This window comes from Phoca vitulina, unplaced genomic scaffold, assembly GCF_004348235.1.
Source record: "Phoca vitulina isolate PV1807 unplaced genomic scaffold, GSC_HSeal_1.0 scaffold6, whole genome shotgun sequence".
NCBI lineage: Eukaryota > Metazoa > Chordata > Mammalia > Carnivora > Phocidae > Phoca > Phoca vitulina.
In genome coordinates, this window is record NW_022589709.1 from 90,175 (window position 1) to 107,511 (window position 17,337).

At 45.1% G+C, this 17,337-nt stretch overlaps 1 protein-coding gene across 3 annotated transcripts in view; it reads left to right on the forward strand.

Annotated features, from left to right (window-relative positions):
- The window catches only part of GRIA1 (glutamate ionotropic receptor AMPA type subunit 1), a 147,573-nt gene that overhangs the window by 38,312 nt on the left and 91,924 nt on the right, over positions 1-17,337 (forward strand). For all 3 annotated transcript variants that reach the window (XM_032403566.1, XM_032403567.1, XM_032403568.1), the window contains exons 6-8: positions 1,854-1,958; positions 13,539-13,649; positions 14,370-14,576. In XM_032403566.1, the coding sequence (XP_032259457.1) occupies positions 1,854-1,958; positions 13,539-13,649; positions 14,370-14,576 (423 nt within the window). The remainder of the gene's footprint in view (positions 1-1,853; positions 1,959-13,538; positions 13,650-14,369; positions 14,577-17,337) is intronic.

Below are 17,337 nucleotides of genomic sequence, written 5' to 3' on the forward strand. Positions count from 1 at the left end.
TTATTATTGCCCCTATTACTAACAATAAATAACAGCTGGCCTTCGTTGAATACTCACCATGGGGCCAGCATCGATCATAAAATATCTCATTTAATCCTTAAAACAACCTTAAGACATAATTAACTCTTAATTGGTCCCATTAAACAAATGAGGAAACTGAGTCATAGAAATATTACACAATTTATACTAACATGCCATACTGATAATCGGTATGATACGTGAGACCAGGGCCAAAGCACAGATGCCCATTTGGATCATTAATGACACCCCTCCTTCTGTTTGGGAAAATTGGTCATCTGCACATGTGTCTCAGTCTGTTTTCCCAAATGAGTTACATAAACCAGTACTTGGAACCGAATGAATGGGAAAGCCAGAGATGGGCAAGAGATGACCAAGGTGAGAAAGCAAACTTGCTGACAGATTGCAATGGCTCCCTTCCTCTTATTTTTCCCAGGAGGATCTGTGTTTTGTTTTCTCTCTGAAAGGCAAAGCCAGTCTAGACTTTTCCAGAGTGAGGATTTTTCTACATTTCATCTTAGAGAGTGAAGAGCTTGTTGTATAATTTGTTCAGTGCTCTGGGCCTGTCATGGCCTCCCCACTGAGACTCCACACCAGAAGGTGATGAGAGGGTCATCCTCAGAGCCGTCAGTCTCCCTTCTTCCCTCCATCCCTCCCATTCTGTCTCTCTCTCTTTCTGCTCCCCCACCCCTTCTCTCAAATACATACACACCCCAACTATTCTTATACCTTCTCAGGGCACAGGAGCTGGTCAGTAAGAAAAAGATAAAACCCTGTAAGTCTTCCTTTTGAGCTATTTGAAGGGGGAAATAAACAGTGCGGGGTCATAAGGCCAGGTTCCTGTTGGTGACAGGTAGACATTCACCTCCCTGGCCTTAGGCCACACTGATCTGAGAACACATGGTGGTGGGTCACCATTAGAGAATGTGCTTTCTTGTACCTGAGTAGATGACATACAGCAAGACTCATCCTTCACCAGAGGGTGGACCTGAGTGAGATTTATTGGTCATCTCCAGAGTGGCAGATTGGCCCTAAAGCTCTTAAATCCCACATGCTGACCACTTGACCTTCTATATGATCTTGAAGATGTGAGGCCCCAAAAGTTTGATCTGACTCATTTGTGGAAAAGAAATCCCATGCGGCATATTTGGGGTTGAATGCAAATTTTGTTTTAACCAGCTGAGACTTGTTTAAAGCCCCACATGCTCTGGTCTTAACATGAAGACAGGGCTGGAATTTTGGAAACTTGATTCTTAGGTGAATCATCCAAGGTCACTCCATTTCCCAGGGTCAAATTCAAGTCTCCCTGTTCCAGGTCTTCGGATTCCCAAGTTTTTATTCCCCAGCCTCACACGGGAACTAAGAAACCATATTCAAGCCTTGCCTGAGGCATCATAAGGCCGGCTTCTTCTCCTGACTCACCAGGGATGGCACACTGGTCCCTTTGCTTCACAGACCTCCTTCTGTTTCTCCACAAAAGGCGTGTGTCTGCAGGGCGGTGCCGCCCATGGTGTGGTCATGATGAGGGTGTCCTATTAGAGATGGTGCCGAGATTTCTTCTCAGAATCTACTTTGATCCATGGTTACTGTTTGCCTAAGGCAACAGATGAACAAGGTTTTCAGGATGAATCTCAGTTTGGTTGGAAAGAGAACTGTGCTCTGATGGCGATGTCTGCTGTGGGAAAGGGAGTAGCGAGGTTTTTTGGTAGCCATATTATTCCAAGACCTCATCCCATGTAAGCTTCTCAGGTTGTGGACTTTTGCTTCAGCAGAAAAAGCAAACAGGTGGGATTGGGACCTCTGAGTTCATGGTCACTACTTGGTTTCCTTTCCAGGTGCGGTTTGAAGGCTTGACAGGAAACGTGCAGTTTAATGAGAAGGGACGCCGGACCAACTACACCCTCCATGTGATTGAAATGAAGCATGACGGCATCCGAAAGGTAAAGGCCACCTTTGCTTCCATTTCATAGGAAGGAGAGGGCTGGGCGAAGCAGAGGGCCAGAGTGGAGGGCCTTGTGAGCCCATCTTTCCTGGACTGTATCTGCTTAAAGAGACTCAGGCAACAAGGATTCTAGACTCAGCTCTGCCACTAACCAGCTGGGACTTTGGGCAAGTCAGTTTCTTTCTCTGAGAATTAATTCACCCGTCTGCAAAATGGAGATAAAAATCTCTACCTTTGTCCAGGGTACTAGTGAAGATCCCAAGGGTAGGAAAGTACTTTGAAAATATAAAGTTATAGATGTATATGAAATGCTACTGCTTTCTCTGAGGGATTCTGAAGGACTTGAGAATGATGGTTATTGATGAAGCTAGGCCATTTTCTCCTGATCCACCCATGATCACATCTACTCCATTTCCCCATTAAAGGAGTGAAAAATATGTGTGTGCATTTATGTATTAATATATAGTATATATGCATATTAATTTTTAGAATACATTCAAATCCTTGGAAAGGCATTCACAATTTTACCAGACCCTGTGCTCTCTGGCCTTTGCCATCTTCTCCACCCTTGACCTTGGACACTCACTCTCTTACTCTCATGACTCCAGTCATTCTGACCGACTTTCATTTCCTTGAATATATCTTGTTCTTCCTCACCTTGGAGGTTTCACACCTGTTCCCTCTACCTGGCACTCTCTCTACCCCATTCCCCTCTTTTTCTAGGCCAACTCCTCCTCAGCCTTGAGCACTGAGAGTAAACGTCACTCCCTAGGGAAGCCTTCCCTGGCCCCCTTGCCTCATGGCGGCCTCTATTTTTCTGTCCACTGCCTCCATCACATTCTTTATTCCTTATGGTGTCACAATGCAGTGGTAAGAGGCATGGCATAGTATGATAGAACATTAGCAGAGTGCCATGGACCAGAGTGTTGACTCTGGAATCCTGGAACTCAATCCTGGCACAGACTGCTTATCATTCTGTGATTCTGGACAAGTTATCGGGTCCTTCATGCCTTAGTTCTCTCATCTGGTATATGGGGATCACCATATATAATGCCAACCTCATAGGCTCATTGAGAGGATCATATGACCTCACATGTGCAAAAGTTCTAAGTGCTGGGCCTGGCACATTGAAAGTTGGGTCTTTATCTCTCAAACTTAATGCTCTCTGTGCCTGTGATGTCAAATACAGTTGCTACTAGCTGTGTATGGCTATTTAAATTTAATTTTTAATTAATCATAATTGAAAAATCAGTCCCTCAGTTGCACTAGCCATGTGGTAAGTTCTCAAGAAGCCCCATGTGGCTGGCAGCTACCATCCTAGACAGCACAGATGGAGACCATTTCCATCATCGCAGAAAGTTCTACTGGACAGCTCTGCTTATGCTCTCTGCCCCCACCTCCCACAAACCCAGATCCTTTGCTCTCTTATCTGGAACCCCACCCTCCATGTCCATCTTACCACATCCCATTCACCAAGGCTGTATTCATTTCCTATTGCTGCCGTAACTAATTACCTCAAACAGTGGCTTAAAAAACACAAATTTATCATAGATCACAAGTCATACTGGGGACTCCCTGGGCTAAAATCGAGATATTAGCAGGGCTGTGTACCTTCTGGAAAATCTGTTTCTTTGTCTTTTCCACTTTCTTCTAGAGACCGCCCATATTTCTCAGTTCCTGTTACCTTTCCTCATCCTCAAACCGAGCAATGTCGTATCTCTGTGACCCTTCTCCCATCCTCACATCTTCTCTCTGACCACAGCCAAGAAAGGTTCTCTGCTTTTAAGAACCATGTAGTTAATTTGGGCCCCCCCAGATAACCCGGGATAATCTCCCCATCTCAAGGTCTATAACTTTAATCACATCTGCAATGTCCCTTCTGCCATGTCAGTTTCTGGGGAAGGGGCATGGACATTGTCAGGGGGGCCACGACCCTGTCTACCACCAAGGCCAGGTTTCATTGTCTCCTCTGTTATCATGCCTTCCACACCCTATAGAAGCCATCTCCTGACCTTTTGTGTTCCCACAGTACATTTGACTCCCCAGGACATCAGCACAACATCCCCTGTTGCAGGGCTATTTACACATATCCCATTCTCCTTCCTAGACTGTGAACACTTTGAGGGCCCAGAACCCATTTCCCACCTTCTACTGGGCACACATTAGGACTCAGCTACCATAGGCCCACTACCTGTGCTAACTTTCAGCAGGTGCCAACCAGGGGCTCCCTATCTGGCTATGACCATAATCATTAGGGGCCTAACCACTTCCCAGCAAACCTTTGGCATGGTGATTGCACAAGGGCATTGTCCTTGGGGAATAAATTTACTGCAAGTGATGCTCATTCCAGAAATAGTCCAAGTCTGAGTTAATTTCTCTTATCCCCTGTTCTTCTGACTCCTGCTCCGGAAAAGACATCTGCTAGGTTACTTAGCTCTTATAGTCCTCAATTTCCACATCTATAAAATGGAGACATATCATGTATGCACTGGCACCTGATCCTCGTTCAGTGGAAGTTACCTGGGTGAGTGGTTACTGACAGGTGCGGCCAATGGCAAGGAGGTAGCACGTGACTAAAGTCTGAACACACTGGGATGACTTATTTATCTTTTTCAAAGCATTCTGTTCTTTGGTGTGATTGTGAAGAATATCAGCCTTCATGATATACCTTTCCTTTTCTAGATGGATTAACTGAGGCAGGCCAGCCCAAGAGGCTGCCTAAGGTCTCACAGTGAGCTATGAATAAATGGGGACCTTAATTTGGGCCCCATGACTCTCCAGGCCACATTCATCTTGCTGTAGCCAGTGTCACAGCTAAATGGCTCAAGTGACACAACTGGAACATTTTCAATGACTGGGGGGGGGCGGGGAGTGGCGAGCTCAGAGTATTTTAATGCCCTTAGAAGGGACACCAGTTATGTGACCTCCTTCCCAGACCATCTTCCTCTCAGATGCAGAGAAGGGGTGGTGTCACCCCCTGCAGTGCACATGAAAGCATAAAAGTAGTTCTTTTGTGGAAGGCCTTGGGCAGGCAAGCAAGTTTCTCCTACGTATAAAATTGTTGACCATGGATGGACCTGGGCTCTCCCTCAGAATCCTCAGAACGGCCTATTTCCCTCAGGGAAGAAAAAAATACTATTTCCTGGTGGACAAAATTGGCATGTGTCTACTAACAGTTGTGTGTTTGTCAGAATTAGAACATGGATGTTATCCAGTTCTTTTCCCTCCAGGGTAATGGGGTGGTTGAAAATAAAGCCAGATTCTTCTCTACACATGAGCAGCAGGCTACATATATTGGGGACATAATGGTGATGAGATAGAGACGAAGAGAAGGCAGAGGCTTCTACCCTGGCCCTGCTGTTACCCAGGGGGGTGGCCTTAACCTCTCTGAAGTTAAGAAATGAATGAGAGGTGCTGGGCTATGCAACCCCGAATTCCTCTCTGCCCTGATGCCTTGGATGCCAATCAATGTGACTGCATCTTCGTCAGCCTCACCCCTGCAGTCATATTGTCCATCTCCTGGCTGGACTTTGGTTTCCTCGGAGCAAGAGGGGTTAGGGACCCCCCCCCCCAGCTGCCCATTGGTGCAAACTTCCCCAATCACTCCTCCTGGGAACAGGGGTCTCAGCACTTTGTGTTGACCCTAAACCTCATCAGAGACTGTGGGGAGCCCCCTCATCTCCTCAAGACTTGCACTTCATCAAGAATTCTCCTCAGGGGGCACCTGGGTGGCTCAGTTGTTAAGCGTCTGCCTTCTGCTCAGGTCATGATCCCAGGGTCCCGGGATTGAGCCCCACATCAGGATCCCTGCTCAGCGGGAAGCCTGCTTCTCCCTCTCCCACTCCCCCTGCTTGTGTTCCCTCTCTCACTGTGTCTCTCTCTGTCAAATAAATAAGTAAAATCTTAAAAAAAAAAAAAAAAAAAAGATTTCTCCTCGGGAGGGGAGGCACCATAGCAAGATCAGCGGTTCTCAAACTTCAGGAAATAGAAGAACTACCTGGAGGCCTTGTTAAAAAGTATAGATTCCTGGGTCCCAACAGCTGGACACTCTACTTTTAGAGCACAGAGATGAGGCTCAGGAATGTGCACATTTAAAAAGCCTGCTCCCCAAGCTAGGAGGCTCATCGTGCTCTAGGTGGTGGGGTGAGAAACACTGGCAGAATGGTTATGAGCTTGGGCTTTGGAGGCACACAGGCCAGGACTTGAGTCTCTGCTCTGCTCTTCGCTAGGCACATGACCTAGAACAAGTTATTTCACCTCCCTGGACCTCAGTTACATCATCTCCTCCAAAAGGGGGGTAAGATCCTGACCTTCACAGGGTTGCTGCCGGAATTACAGGCAACAGTGCCTCCTGTCCCCACTGCTTGCAGTGAGGGATTCAGAAACTAGCACCTGCCATGGAGTGGATGTTTAGCACGCTTGCTTTGTTTGTTTCAACCCCCTTCTTTAGGCCACAGGGATTTTTTTTTTTTTTTTGTCAGCCTTGAGTTTGCGTGAATCAGGCCATACAAGCCGATGGAATGGATAAATCACCAAACAGAAAGAACAGAGTAACCTTAAAATCCATGAGCGAATGGCTGCGCTTTATTTTTCAGATCCTGAGGCTATTTTTCAACTTACTTTCTAACGACTAAATTCTTGCTTATACTGTGGGCTCAAGCATCCTTTGTTTACAGGGAATCTGACTTTGAGAAAATCAATTCCCCCCGATCTGTGGCTTCAGGCCTTTTACTCAATCAGCCACCTAGTAAAGTAATTTCTTAGATTCAAGAGTGACCTACTTGTGCTCGTTTTGGTGAACATTGCATGGCCTTACCTGATATATGTAATAAAGAGGAGCTGCTGCTTCTTGATTTGGGGCCTCAGGGACACTCTCCTGATCTTCTGGCCTATATCCTCGGCACTGATATGCCAACACACCCTCTAGGTATCTGGGTCCAATCTGACATCCCACTGAAATGTGCACATTTCCAAGCACCCATCCGTCATACATTTAGCGGCTCCAGATGCCAAAATTGTCACTGGCTCTGCTGAAGCTGAATCCTCAGGAAATCTTGTTCACCAGTGGGTACTGATTTAGATAGAGATCTCTGTCCAAGATCTAAAATATGTGGTCAAATTCAGGTAAGATGACAAATTCTGATAAGTGGCTGCCAAGGGAGAAGTGTAAGGAAAGTTCTCTTTTCATCACGGGAGCAGCATTGTGAATTTAACCATCTTTACCATCATCATTGGTCCTGTAGCTATCTTCCAACTTGACTGCAGGCATCTACTTCTCATTGCAACTTGACTTGAGTCCCCCTGCCCTGCCCTGCCCTCCCCAACTTTCTTTTCCCTGGTTCTGCCCCTCTGTGTAACTGCAGAGGACAGCCTGGGCAGGAAAGCAAACTAAAATGACACAAAGTTCTGCTGATGTCAAAAGTAATCTAAAGAATTCACACCTGTACCTCTGAAACAAATAATACACTATATGTTAAAAAAAAAAAAAAAAAAGAAGATAGTAGGAAGGGAAAAATGAAGGGGGGGAATTTGAGGGGGAGACGAACCATGAGAGACTATGGACTCTGAGAAACAAACAGGGTTCTAGAGGGGAGGGGGTTGGGGGGATTGGTTAGCCTGGTGATGGGTATTAAGGAGGGCACGTTCTGCATGGAGTGCTGGGTGTTATATGCAAACAATGAATCATGGAACACCACATCAAAAACTAATGATGTAATGTATGGTGACTAACATAACATAATAAACTAAAAAAAATTAAATTAAAAAAAAAAAGAATTCACAGCCCTCCATTCCATAGGATCTTTGGAAGTTTTTCTATAAATCCTGGCGACCCAACTTTGGACATGCCGAATCCTCTAAGACATCACTTCAACCCAACCACCTCTCTATATTTCCACCCAGGAAATAGACCCCAGAGGCCAGGCCACCTCCACACCTGCCTAGACGTGTTCAGGAGCCTCCTGACCTGTCACCACTGAGTTCCAACAGAGGCTGTGTGACCCACAAAGCCTGAAACATTCACTGTCTGCTTCTTTACAGATGAAGTTTGCTGACCGCTGGTCTGGATATATATTGTCTTTCTTCCCCTCTTCTCTACCTCCCTGTCACTAAAATGTCAGCTCTCTAAAAGCAAGGACCATAGTTGTGTTATTTATTATCTCCTCAGGGCCTGCAATATATTGACACATAGTAAGCACATGCAAATAAGTGGTTGTTTATTAAATGAGTAGGCAGTTGATTGGATGTTGCTGGGCAACCAGAGTGCCTACTATTCTGGCCCATATTTCCATAGATCTGCCAGCAAATATGAAAAAAAAATTGCTGGCAACTTTGAAATAACACTTAAAGCAGAATTCAAAGTCCTACATAAACGTATTAAGTTCAAATCCTTCAAGTGCGTTAGTTAAGATAACCCTAGGTGCTGTGACAGATAAACTCTGAATTCTTAGCTATTTAATGCAATAGATGTTTAATTCCTTTCACCTGGTGGCCCGTTTTGGGGCTGAGGGCCCTGGTTGAGACTCAGGCTTGCAGAGACTCCACTGTCTGCTTGCATCTTTCTGGCTGTCAACATCTAGCTAACAGATGAGGAAGAACCTGCCCCGGAGATTTGGGGGAGTCAGGCTAGGAGACATGTGCATGACTTCTGCTGTATTCCACTGGCCAGAACCCAATCACCTGGCCCACCTAGATGCCAGGCAGGGTGGGAATTGCAACTGCTGGCTAGGGAGCCACTTCCCACCAACACCTCTATGCTAGGGAAAGAGAGCAAGAATCCTTGCTGGTCATTTAGTTGTCTTAGCCACAAAAGGCAACTGACTTTTTAAAAATATATTATAACGGGTCTCATTTTTGGAGGTGCCGGACTGTGGCTATAGAGGCAGCCAAGAGATACAAATGTGTAAATCTGACTTGCTAGCTGTGCAAGGTAGATCAATGGAATTTACTCTTCTATAATCATCTCTTCTTAGACTTCATTCACTCAAAAAAAAAAAAAAAATCTGATCTAACATCTAGACTCATTTCCTACATTCAAAGAGTCTTTAGAGGTAGATGGAAACAGGAGATCAAAAATTATAACTGGCCCCAGGAGAAGACCTCTCAGTATTAGAATTGTTTAAATCCCCTCCTGAATAATGGGCCCCATTCTTTACCCAACCACTAGCTCTGATTTTCTTTCAAAGATCCTGCATATCCTCAGCAGAGAATCAAAGTGCTGTATAATAATCCAACCCATTTCTCTAAGAAAGGGAAATTTGCTCTCATCTCTGACGTGCAGTGTCTCTTCAAAAATCTGTGCCAACTTTCTTTTCATCGAACTGTGGAATCAGATTTCTCAGCCTGTTAGCTTACGTGAGGTGCAAGCCGGGCTTTGGCATCACCCCGCTCTTCTGACTGGCAGTATTGTTTTATTTCCCTACATAAAACAAACTTGTTTACAACATTTAACTATTCCTCTGGCTTTTGATATCAAAGAAACTATATAAGCCAAGCTATACAATCATTTTTATAGATCCCAACTTAACCTTAGTGCCATGATACTAGCTTTGAAGGACCACTATCTTTAAAAATTAAAGTCTCTTTCTAAGCCATATAAATCTGGTCTACACAGATTTATCTTGCTCCCCCCCTTATCAAAATAACATGGGATTTTAGAGCAATGTTTTGTGGTTTGGGGAGCACTTACCCTAGAACATTCTACATGTAAAGAGGGTTACTTTGCCAAATGAATTTAAGAAATGCTCTATAATATATACTTCTTTTGGTGATTGACAATTTCAAAAGTAAATTGATCTGGAAATGTCTTATACCACAGAAACTTGTTAGCTTTCAACTAGGCATTATCCAACTGAAATCATTTTTTAGTTTACTGACAACTTAATATGAGCCATACACTATGCTCATTGTTGTACATGCATTAACTCATTTAAGCCTCAGCAGCTCCGAGAGACAGATACTCAGACACTTTTGATGTATCTGTTCTACAGAGCAGGAATTAGGGCCCGCTGAGGTCAGGTAACTGGCCCTAAGGTTAGAAATTAGGAAAGTCTATCTCTTAAACCATGTCTTTCTATGCCAGAGATTAATGTCTTGACTATCAAGCCCCCACTTTAAAAAATAATACTTAATAATACACTGTAGATTTTAGAGAAATTAGTTGCCTGTCAAAAGAAGCAACTTGCTCTATAATGATGGTTTGAGTAGGAGCCTCTAAACCTGTGGCTAATTGTGAAGAAAGAAGAAAGAAGAAAGGAAGGGAAGGGGTGGGAAGGGGAGGGGAGGGGAAGGGAGGGGAGGGAGGGGAGGGGAAGGGAAGGGAGGAAAGGGAGGGGAGGGGAGGGAAGGGAACGGAAGGGAAGGGAACAGAAGGGAAGGTGGAGAGGAAGGAAAAGGGAATGAAACCCCTTAGCATCATCTGTGGGGGGAAAAAAATTACATTTGCCAGCTCCTCTCCCAAGTTTGTATTGATTATATTAAATAATCTAACCTTGGGGGTTGATGCCCTGGCTTCTATGCCCTGCCACTAATCTGCTATATAATCCGTGTAAGTTAAATCATTTGATTTCCCCAAGCTTCCATTATCCCATCTGTAAAACAGAGAAAATAATCCCAAGCCTGTCTGTGCTATTTGCATGTCACAAAGAGCAAAAGTGTTAAATGTCGTGAAAGTACTTTCGGAATTTTTTAAAAACTTGCATAGTGATATACTACAATAGTGGTTTTAAACATTTTCAGCCAGAGGGCTCCTTGTTAAAGGGAATCCCAGTATGTGAAAGAGCTAAAAAGCAGAGCTGACTGTTTTGAAGGAGGGATGAGGAACCCAGAGCTCTCCCCCCAACTTTCTGACCCCTCACCCACCTCCCATGAAAGTGGGGAAAGGTCCCCACAGATGCCCCAGGGTTCCAGGGAGCACTGGCCTAGCAAAGTGAGGGAGGCAAGACTGCATCCTGGTTTTGCACAAGTCCCATGGTCCCTCTCTATAAAAGGAAGGGGTTGGCATAAGAGACTCTTAATCTCAGGAAACAAACTGAGGGTTGCTGGAGTGGAGGGGGGTGGGAGGGACAGGGTGGCTGGGTGATGGACATTGGGGAGGGTATGTGCTATGGTGAGCGCTGTGAATTGTATTAAGACTGATGAATCACAGACCTGCACCCCTGAAACAAATAATACACTATAATTAAAAAAAAAAAAAAAAAGGAAGGGGTTGGAAGAAATGATTCTTCATGCCTCTTCCAGCTCTGACATTCTGGAAATCTGAGTTTCTGGTGCTTGTGTCATACAAGAGAATGTCTCCTTCAGTGCTGACCAAAAGTGCCTCACACAGGCAACATCGTGCATGTGCCTGCACTGAGGGTAGATCTTGACCCAGTGTCCCGAGAGACAGGCCTCTGAGCTGTCTCAGCACCGACAGGGTCTACTGTCTCCATGTTGGAGGTACACATTCTCTTAACAAACATTTCCTGAGCTTCTCTGTGAAAGAATATGCTGTGCTAAGAAAGGCATTCTAGAAGGAATAGACCTCTGGCTTTGTCCACCAGGAGCCCACAGCCCCGTGGAGAGATGGGGATGGACATACAAACAGCCAGACCACAGGACCAGTGGGGACTTCTGGCTTTGTCTACCAGGAGCCCACAGCACTGTGGAGAGATGGGGACTGACATACAAACAGCCAGACCACAGGACCAGTGGGGACTTCTGGCTTTGTCTATCAGGAGCCCACAGCACTGTGGAGAGATGGGGACTGACATACAAACAGCCAGACCACAGGGGATCCCCAGTGGAGACCTACTTGAGGCACTATGGGTGGGCAGGCAGCTTCCTGGAGCACCATAGGGAATGGCCCTGCAGTCAGTCTTCTTGGCTCAGATCCTGGCTCTGTGACTCTCCACATCTCCGTTTCTTCACATTTAAAATGGGAATGATAATTAAGTATCCACTTCATAGGTTTTTGTGAGGATAGAAGAAGTTAAAACATAAAAAACACTTAGGAGAGTGCCTAAAACCCAGGAAGCACTCACTGTTAACTAAGATGATTCCCAATCCACAGCCAAGTCCCCTGGTAGCAAGAACAGCATAGCCACTTTCCAGCTGCATCACCTTGGGCAAGTTACAAACTCCCTTAAGCCAAATGAAATGGCACAAAAACTTTAAAACACTCAGCATCTGACATAGCAAGAACATAATCAGTGTTGGCAATTATCATCATTGTTGTTAATGGCAGTGAGATCGCAGAGAGAATTGCTTCTTTCCAACTGAGGGAACAGGGAAAGACATCAAGGTGACAGTGCTATTTGAGTTGACCACTGGCCCGTGCCTCAACTCTGGGAGCCTGAGCTGAGTTCTGGCGCGTGGGAGGCCTGCTCATCTCTCTGCATATGCACTTCCAGTTCTCTTTCCCTTACCCTACATCTACAGGCAGCAGAATGACCAAAGAACAAAACACAACTGTCTAACGATAAATAGAGACAGAGACAGAAGTGTGTATTTGTGTGTATATGTGTATTAGCCATACCATTCTGCTCTTCCCAAACCTTCCATGACTCCCTGTTGCCTTCAGGATAAAGTCTGTACTTTTTAGCCTGGCATTCAAATCCATCTGCTACCCAGACCCACATGCCCGCTGCCCTGTTGGGCTAACCCTATCTTCTACCCAGGAGCCACTGGACTTACGGATCTAGGCAGAGTCCTGCCTTCACATCTTGACACATGTTCAAGTTCTCTCCAACCTGAAAGCCTTGGGCCCAACCTGTCCATCCTTCATGATCTCATGTGTTGCATGTGTCATCTCTTTCCAAATAGGCTGGGGGACTTCTCAGGAGCAAGGACTACCTCTTAGACTTTTGTATCTCTCTCAACCCGCCACACAATACTCCCAGTGTTTTAGCTCAGAGCCTTGCACACAAGAGGGACCCAATAAATATTTGCTGAAAGACCTTGGAAAATGAGCCAGTATAAATAACCTACTGATTAAAAAATAATAATAATAATGTTTTCAGCCAGTATTTTTAGGCACTAATATATCCTCAGTATTATAATAGTTTATAATTAGAAATAAGAGATATAAATGGTAAAAATAACCATCACCTAGGAAGTTAAATCTAGATGGAAAAATACAGTTAATCTAAAAAGAAAGGAAAAGGAATATAATTTTTAAAATGTATGTTTCCAACTACCATTCAGAATGAGCTCAGGAAAAGAAGGGTTAATAGGCAGGGAGGAAAAAGGGGTTTGACCTGTAAACAACTGCAGGGAATTCAATTTCCACAGCCCTGGCTTGCATTGTACAAAATAGTTCAGCTGCTTTAACAGTTAAGCCCGCCCTGTTCAAAGGGGGCAATTTCCAGGCTCAGCCCTTCATGGTGAGGATGTTCATAAGGGTGGGGCTGGGAGGACCTGGAGAGCATTTTACCTCTCCTTGTTTTTATCTACCAATACTTTAGAGCCTGGTGTGTCCAGTATTGTATGGTGTGATCCTGAGGCCCTTGCTTTTTGGTCTGGTGTTGGCTGGGTGGTCCACAGTAGGCCAGTCCTGAGGAACCTGGCTCATCTGATGTCACCACCTTCCTCTCCTTAACAGATTGGTTACTGGAATGAAGATGATAAGTTTGTCCCTGCAGCCACCGATGCTCAAGCTGGGGGGGACAATTCAAGTGTCCAGAATAGGACATACATCGTCACTACAATCCTAGTGAGTACTCAGTCCTTCATCGAGGTTATCTGGGATGCAAGCTAAACCAGCACAGAGGTTTTCCCCAGGAGCAAAACGTGGTCACTCTTCTTGCCAAAACTGTCCCATAGGTAGAAAGAGGGAGTGGAAAAAGGAAGAAGTCAGAGATGCTGTTTTCAGTCTGGCTCTGCCATGATTTCACTTTGTATCCTTGGGTAAGTCACTTACCCCCTCCTTTGAGCCAGTTTCCCCATATATAAAACATAATGGTGAGACTGAATTATGGTGGTTCTCAAACTTTACATTCCCTCAGTAGAAGCCATTTTCAAAGAAAGTTTCCTAAAGCCCCTAACTCTAGGTGCTTTATATCCACTTTAAGTGGAGCTGCTGCCCATTCTCAGTGACTGACCACAAGAAAGCTGGAGACTGTTCAGGGTCTACTTTCCCAGCATAGTGCCCCTAGAGGTACCTCCAAAAAGTACAAGAGCACCTAGAACATAATTTAAAAAGCTGAGCCCTACATCTCAGTGATGAAATATTCTTATTTTAAGAGTTTGCTTCCTTAACCCAAGAAGTCTTATAATAGAGGGAGCAGAAATGCAGGACATAGATTTAGGGACTTAGAGAGACTTCTCCAAAGTTAACCAATGTTGGTAAAATCCTCCTCTGCCAGGCCAAAGTCCTCCTTACCTCTGAGTGGACCCACAACCCACGTTCTCTCTCCCCCCATTTCTCCACCAGGAAGATCCTTATGTGATGCTCAAGAAGAATGCCAACCAGTTTGAGGGCAATGACCGCTACGAGGGCTACTGTGTAGAGCTGGCAGCAGAGATTGCCAAGCATGTGGGCTACTCCTACCGTCTTGAGATTGTCAGCGATGGAAAATATGGAGCCCGTGACCCTGACACCAAGGCTTGGAACGGCATGGTGGGAGAGCTGGTCTATGGAGTAAGTTCTCCACAGGGTGGGGAATTAGAGGGCAGAGACAGGATTTGACAGAAAGTCATTTGGTGGTTGGCTGGCCCTGCCCACAGATACTGTTGGACCCCTTAACTTAGTATTGTTGCTGCCAAAAAGATGAGGGGTTCAAAATCCATTATCTTAAGACATTCTCTGCTCAAGGTTCATGGTCCCAGCTTGCTCAGCCAAACTCAGCTCACTCTTGTGACTTCGGTTGATGATCATCTAACACAGGTGACCCCTGAGCTTCAGATCCAGTTTTCCCAAGGCAGACTGCTAAGTTGCCACTTCCCTGCTCAAAGTCATTTATGGCCCCGCCATGTAAATTTCTTCACTGGGGTCAGATGCATCCTGGATCCAACCCAACTTTCTAGTCACTCACCCCAATACTCCCTCTCTTGTACCTTCCACTTTTGCCAAACTACCCGAAGTCATTCTGTTCTGTAGAGTGCTTCCTTCTATTCAGCACCCCCAAAGACCTGTCCCTCCTCCAAAGTCTGTATCAAATATTGCTTTTTCCAAGGTGTCATTTCCTTCCCCCCATAATAGGTATAAACTCTCCTTTGTAAGTGCTCTTGCCTTCCCCTGTAGGATTTAGTTTCTTCTTCTATTATGGCTAACCCCACCTTGTATAATAGTTATCTGTGTAATAGGAGTAGATCTCTCTGTCTTTATATCACTCACTACACTTGAAATAACACCATGCACAATTGCTATAAAATCTTCAATAAGTTGAAGCAGTTTTGAGAAGCCACTGAATGCCTGAATTGCTTTAAGTATATAAGGAATCACCAAGAAGTAAAAGATCTGATCCCTGTCCCCAAGGATCTTAACATTTTATAGGATAGAAAATACAGTGAGAGAGAATAGTAAAAGATAGCATAGTTCAAGGATCAGGCAAGAGGCTAACATGAGTTTGTCTAGCCCTCAAGAGGGATATGGAACCTGAGAAGTGGCCATGTTCAAATAGAGAGAAGGGCAGCCCAGGAGTTTCTCATGATGGAAATAAGAAAGAGTGAGAAAACACTGGTTGCTTGTGCAGAGAGCTCAGACTGAGTAGTCAGGGCTACGTTTGAGTAAGAAATGACATGGGGAAGAGTGGATTGATTCAGTGGGCACTGGGATATGATGAAGATACTTGAGCAGAGAAACAACAAAAGGCAACATAAGTCAGCCACCACTTGCAGGAAATTGTGCAGAAATTGAAGGCTGCAAGCTGGGTCTCTGAACAGAAGTATATGCTGAGTCCCAGGTTGATGTTGAGTTTCCAGTCAGGATGAAGCAACCATTTAGGTTAAATCTCATCATCCCATGTCAGGACAATAGGAGTCATGATGGCCTTGAGAGCCACACAAAGGGAATTCAAAGGAGAGGTGGGATAAGGAAAATCTTCCACAGGAAAAGTGGCTTTTGAGATGACCTGGTAAGATGGTTAATGAGTTGAGGAGGGGGATGTGCTTCTACCCTTTCTCCTCCCTCTACTTTCTCTCACCTTGGGAAGCTCCACTGATGACAGAGACCTAGATGGTTAACGCTGCATCTGGAGGCTGGTTTCCATGGGAACCTCCACCAGCATTCATCTTCACACTCATCCCATGGAACGCAGTTCCCTTAGCAAAAGGCCTGTGATCCAGGCATAACAATGGTACGATCCTCCTGATGTCAAGCTCCCCGGTAGCCAACAGTCAGTGATGGGTCACTGACTCATCCATAAGAAACCAGAGTTATCTTTGATGCCCCAGGGCCCGTCCTTCCCCATCCATCCTCTCCCCTCCATTGGCCCTATCTTTCTGCGCAGTATAAACTATATTCTGAAGACTATAGTTTGTGGTGATGGGCCCAATTCAGTACTCATCCTTGATTTTTGGTCTGGCTTTCTTTTTCTGTCTCCCTGAGGAAGAACAGAGGAGATTAAGGAAGCATCTATCAGCCACAAACAACTAGAAGGTTGGACAAAACTCATTCGGAGGCCTCTAAATTTATTATTTCTGTGCCTTTTAAATAGCTAAGCCAATCGAGGTTTCTCATCTTCCTTTTGCTCCCTCTTGTTCTTCTCAAAAATTGTAGTAGTAGTCTTACTACGGGTAGTATGTGCCACGTGCCATGCGAAATGCTTTACCCACATTATTTCACATACTCCTAACAACCCCATAAGATATATATAATTACTTTTCCACATTTTATAGATAAGGACACAGAGTCCCAGTGGGGGTGGGTCATTTGGCCAAGGACAGCTAGTAAAAGCAGAGTTGTGACATGTAGCCTTGCTTTCAGCTGCACGCTGGGTCCTACTGCCTCGATAGAAATCATACCATCCGAGCACTAGACTGTAAGGCCACTATTAACTGGGAATGAGAATAGCAATAGCGTCTGCATTCTCAGATGCAGATTCACACGCTGCAATGGAGTTTCTGTTTCTTGCATGGGTATGGCTTTGCGTTCGATTCACGGGTGACTTCTCTGCCTGTCCTCTGTCTCAGTGAAGCAGAAATAGAGTGAGTTTTGCAGACAGACACCTAGATTTGAGTTCCAACTCTGCCTACTGGCTACACGACTCCTACAGGTCACTCAACTCCTGAAAAACAGGGAAAGTGAATGCCTTATCCTAGGGCTGGGGTGGGGAGTTTACCTATATAGTGCCTGGCTCAGAGTCGATCTCCATCCCTTATGATCCCTTATGGTTTTCGTCGCTTGTTGCTTTTACCTACAGCATCAAAACTGTTTACTCGGTCCCCAGGACTGTTTCCAG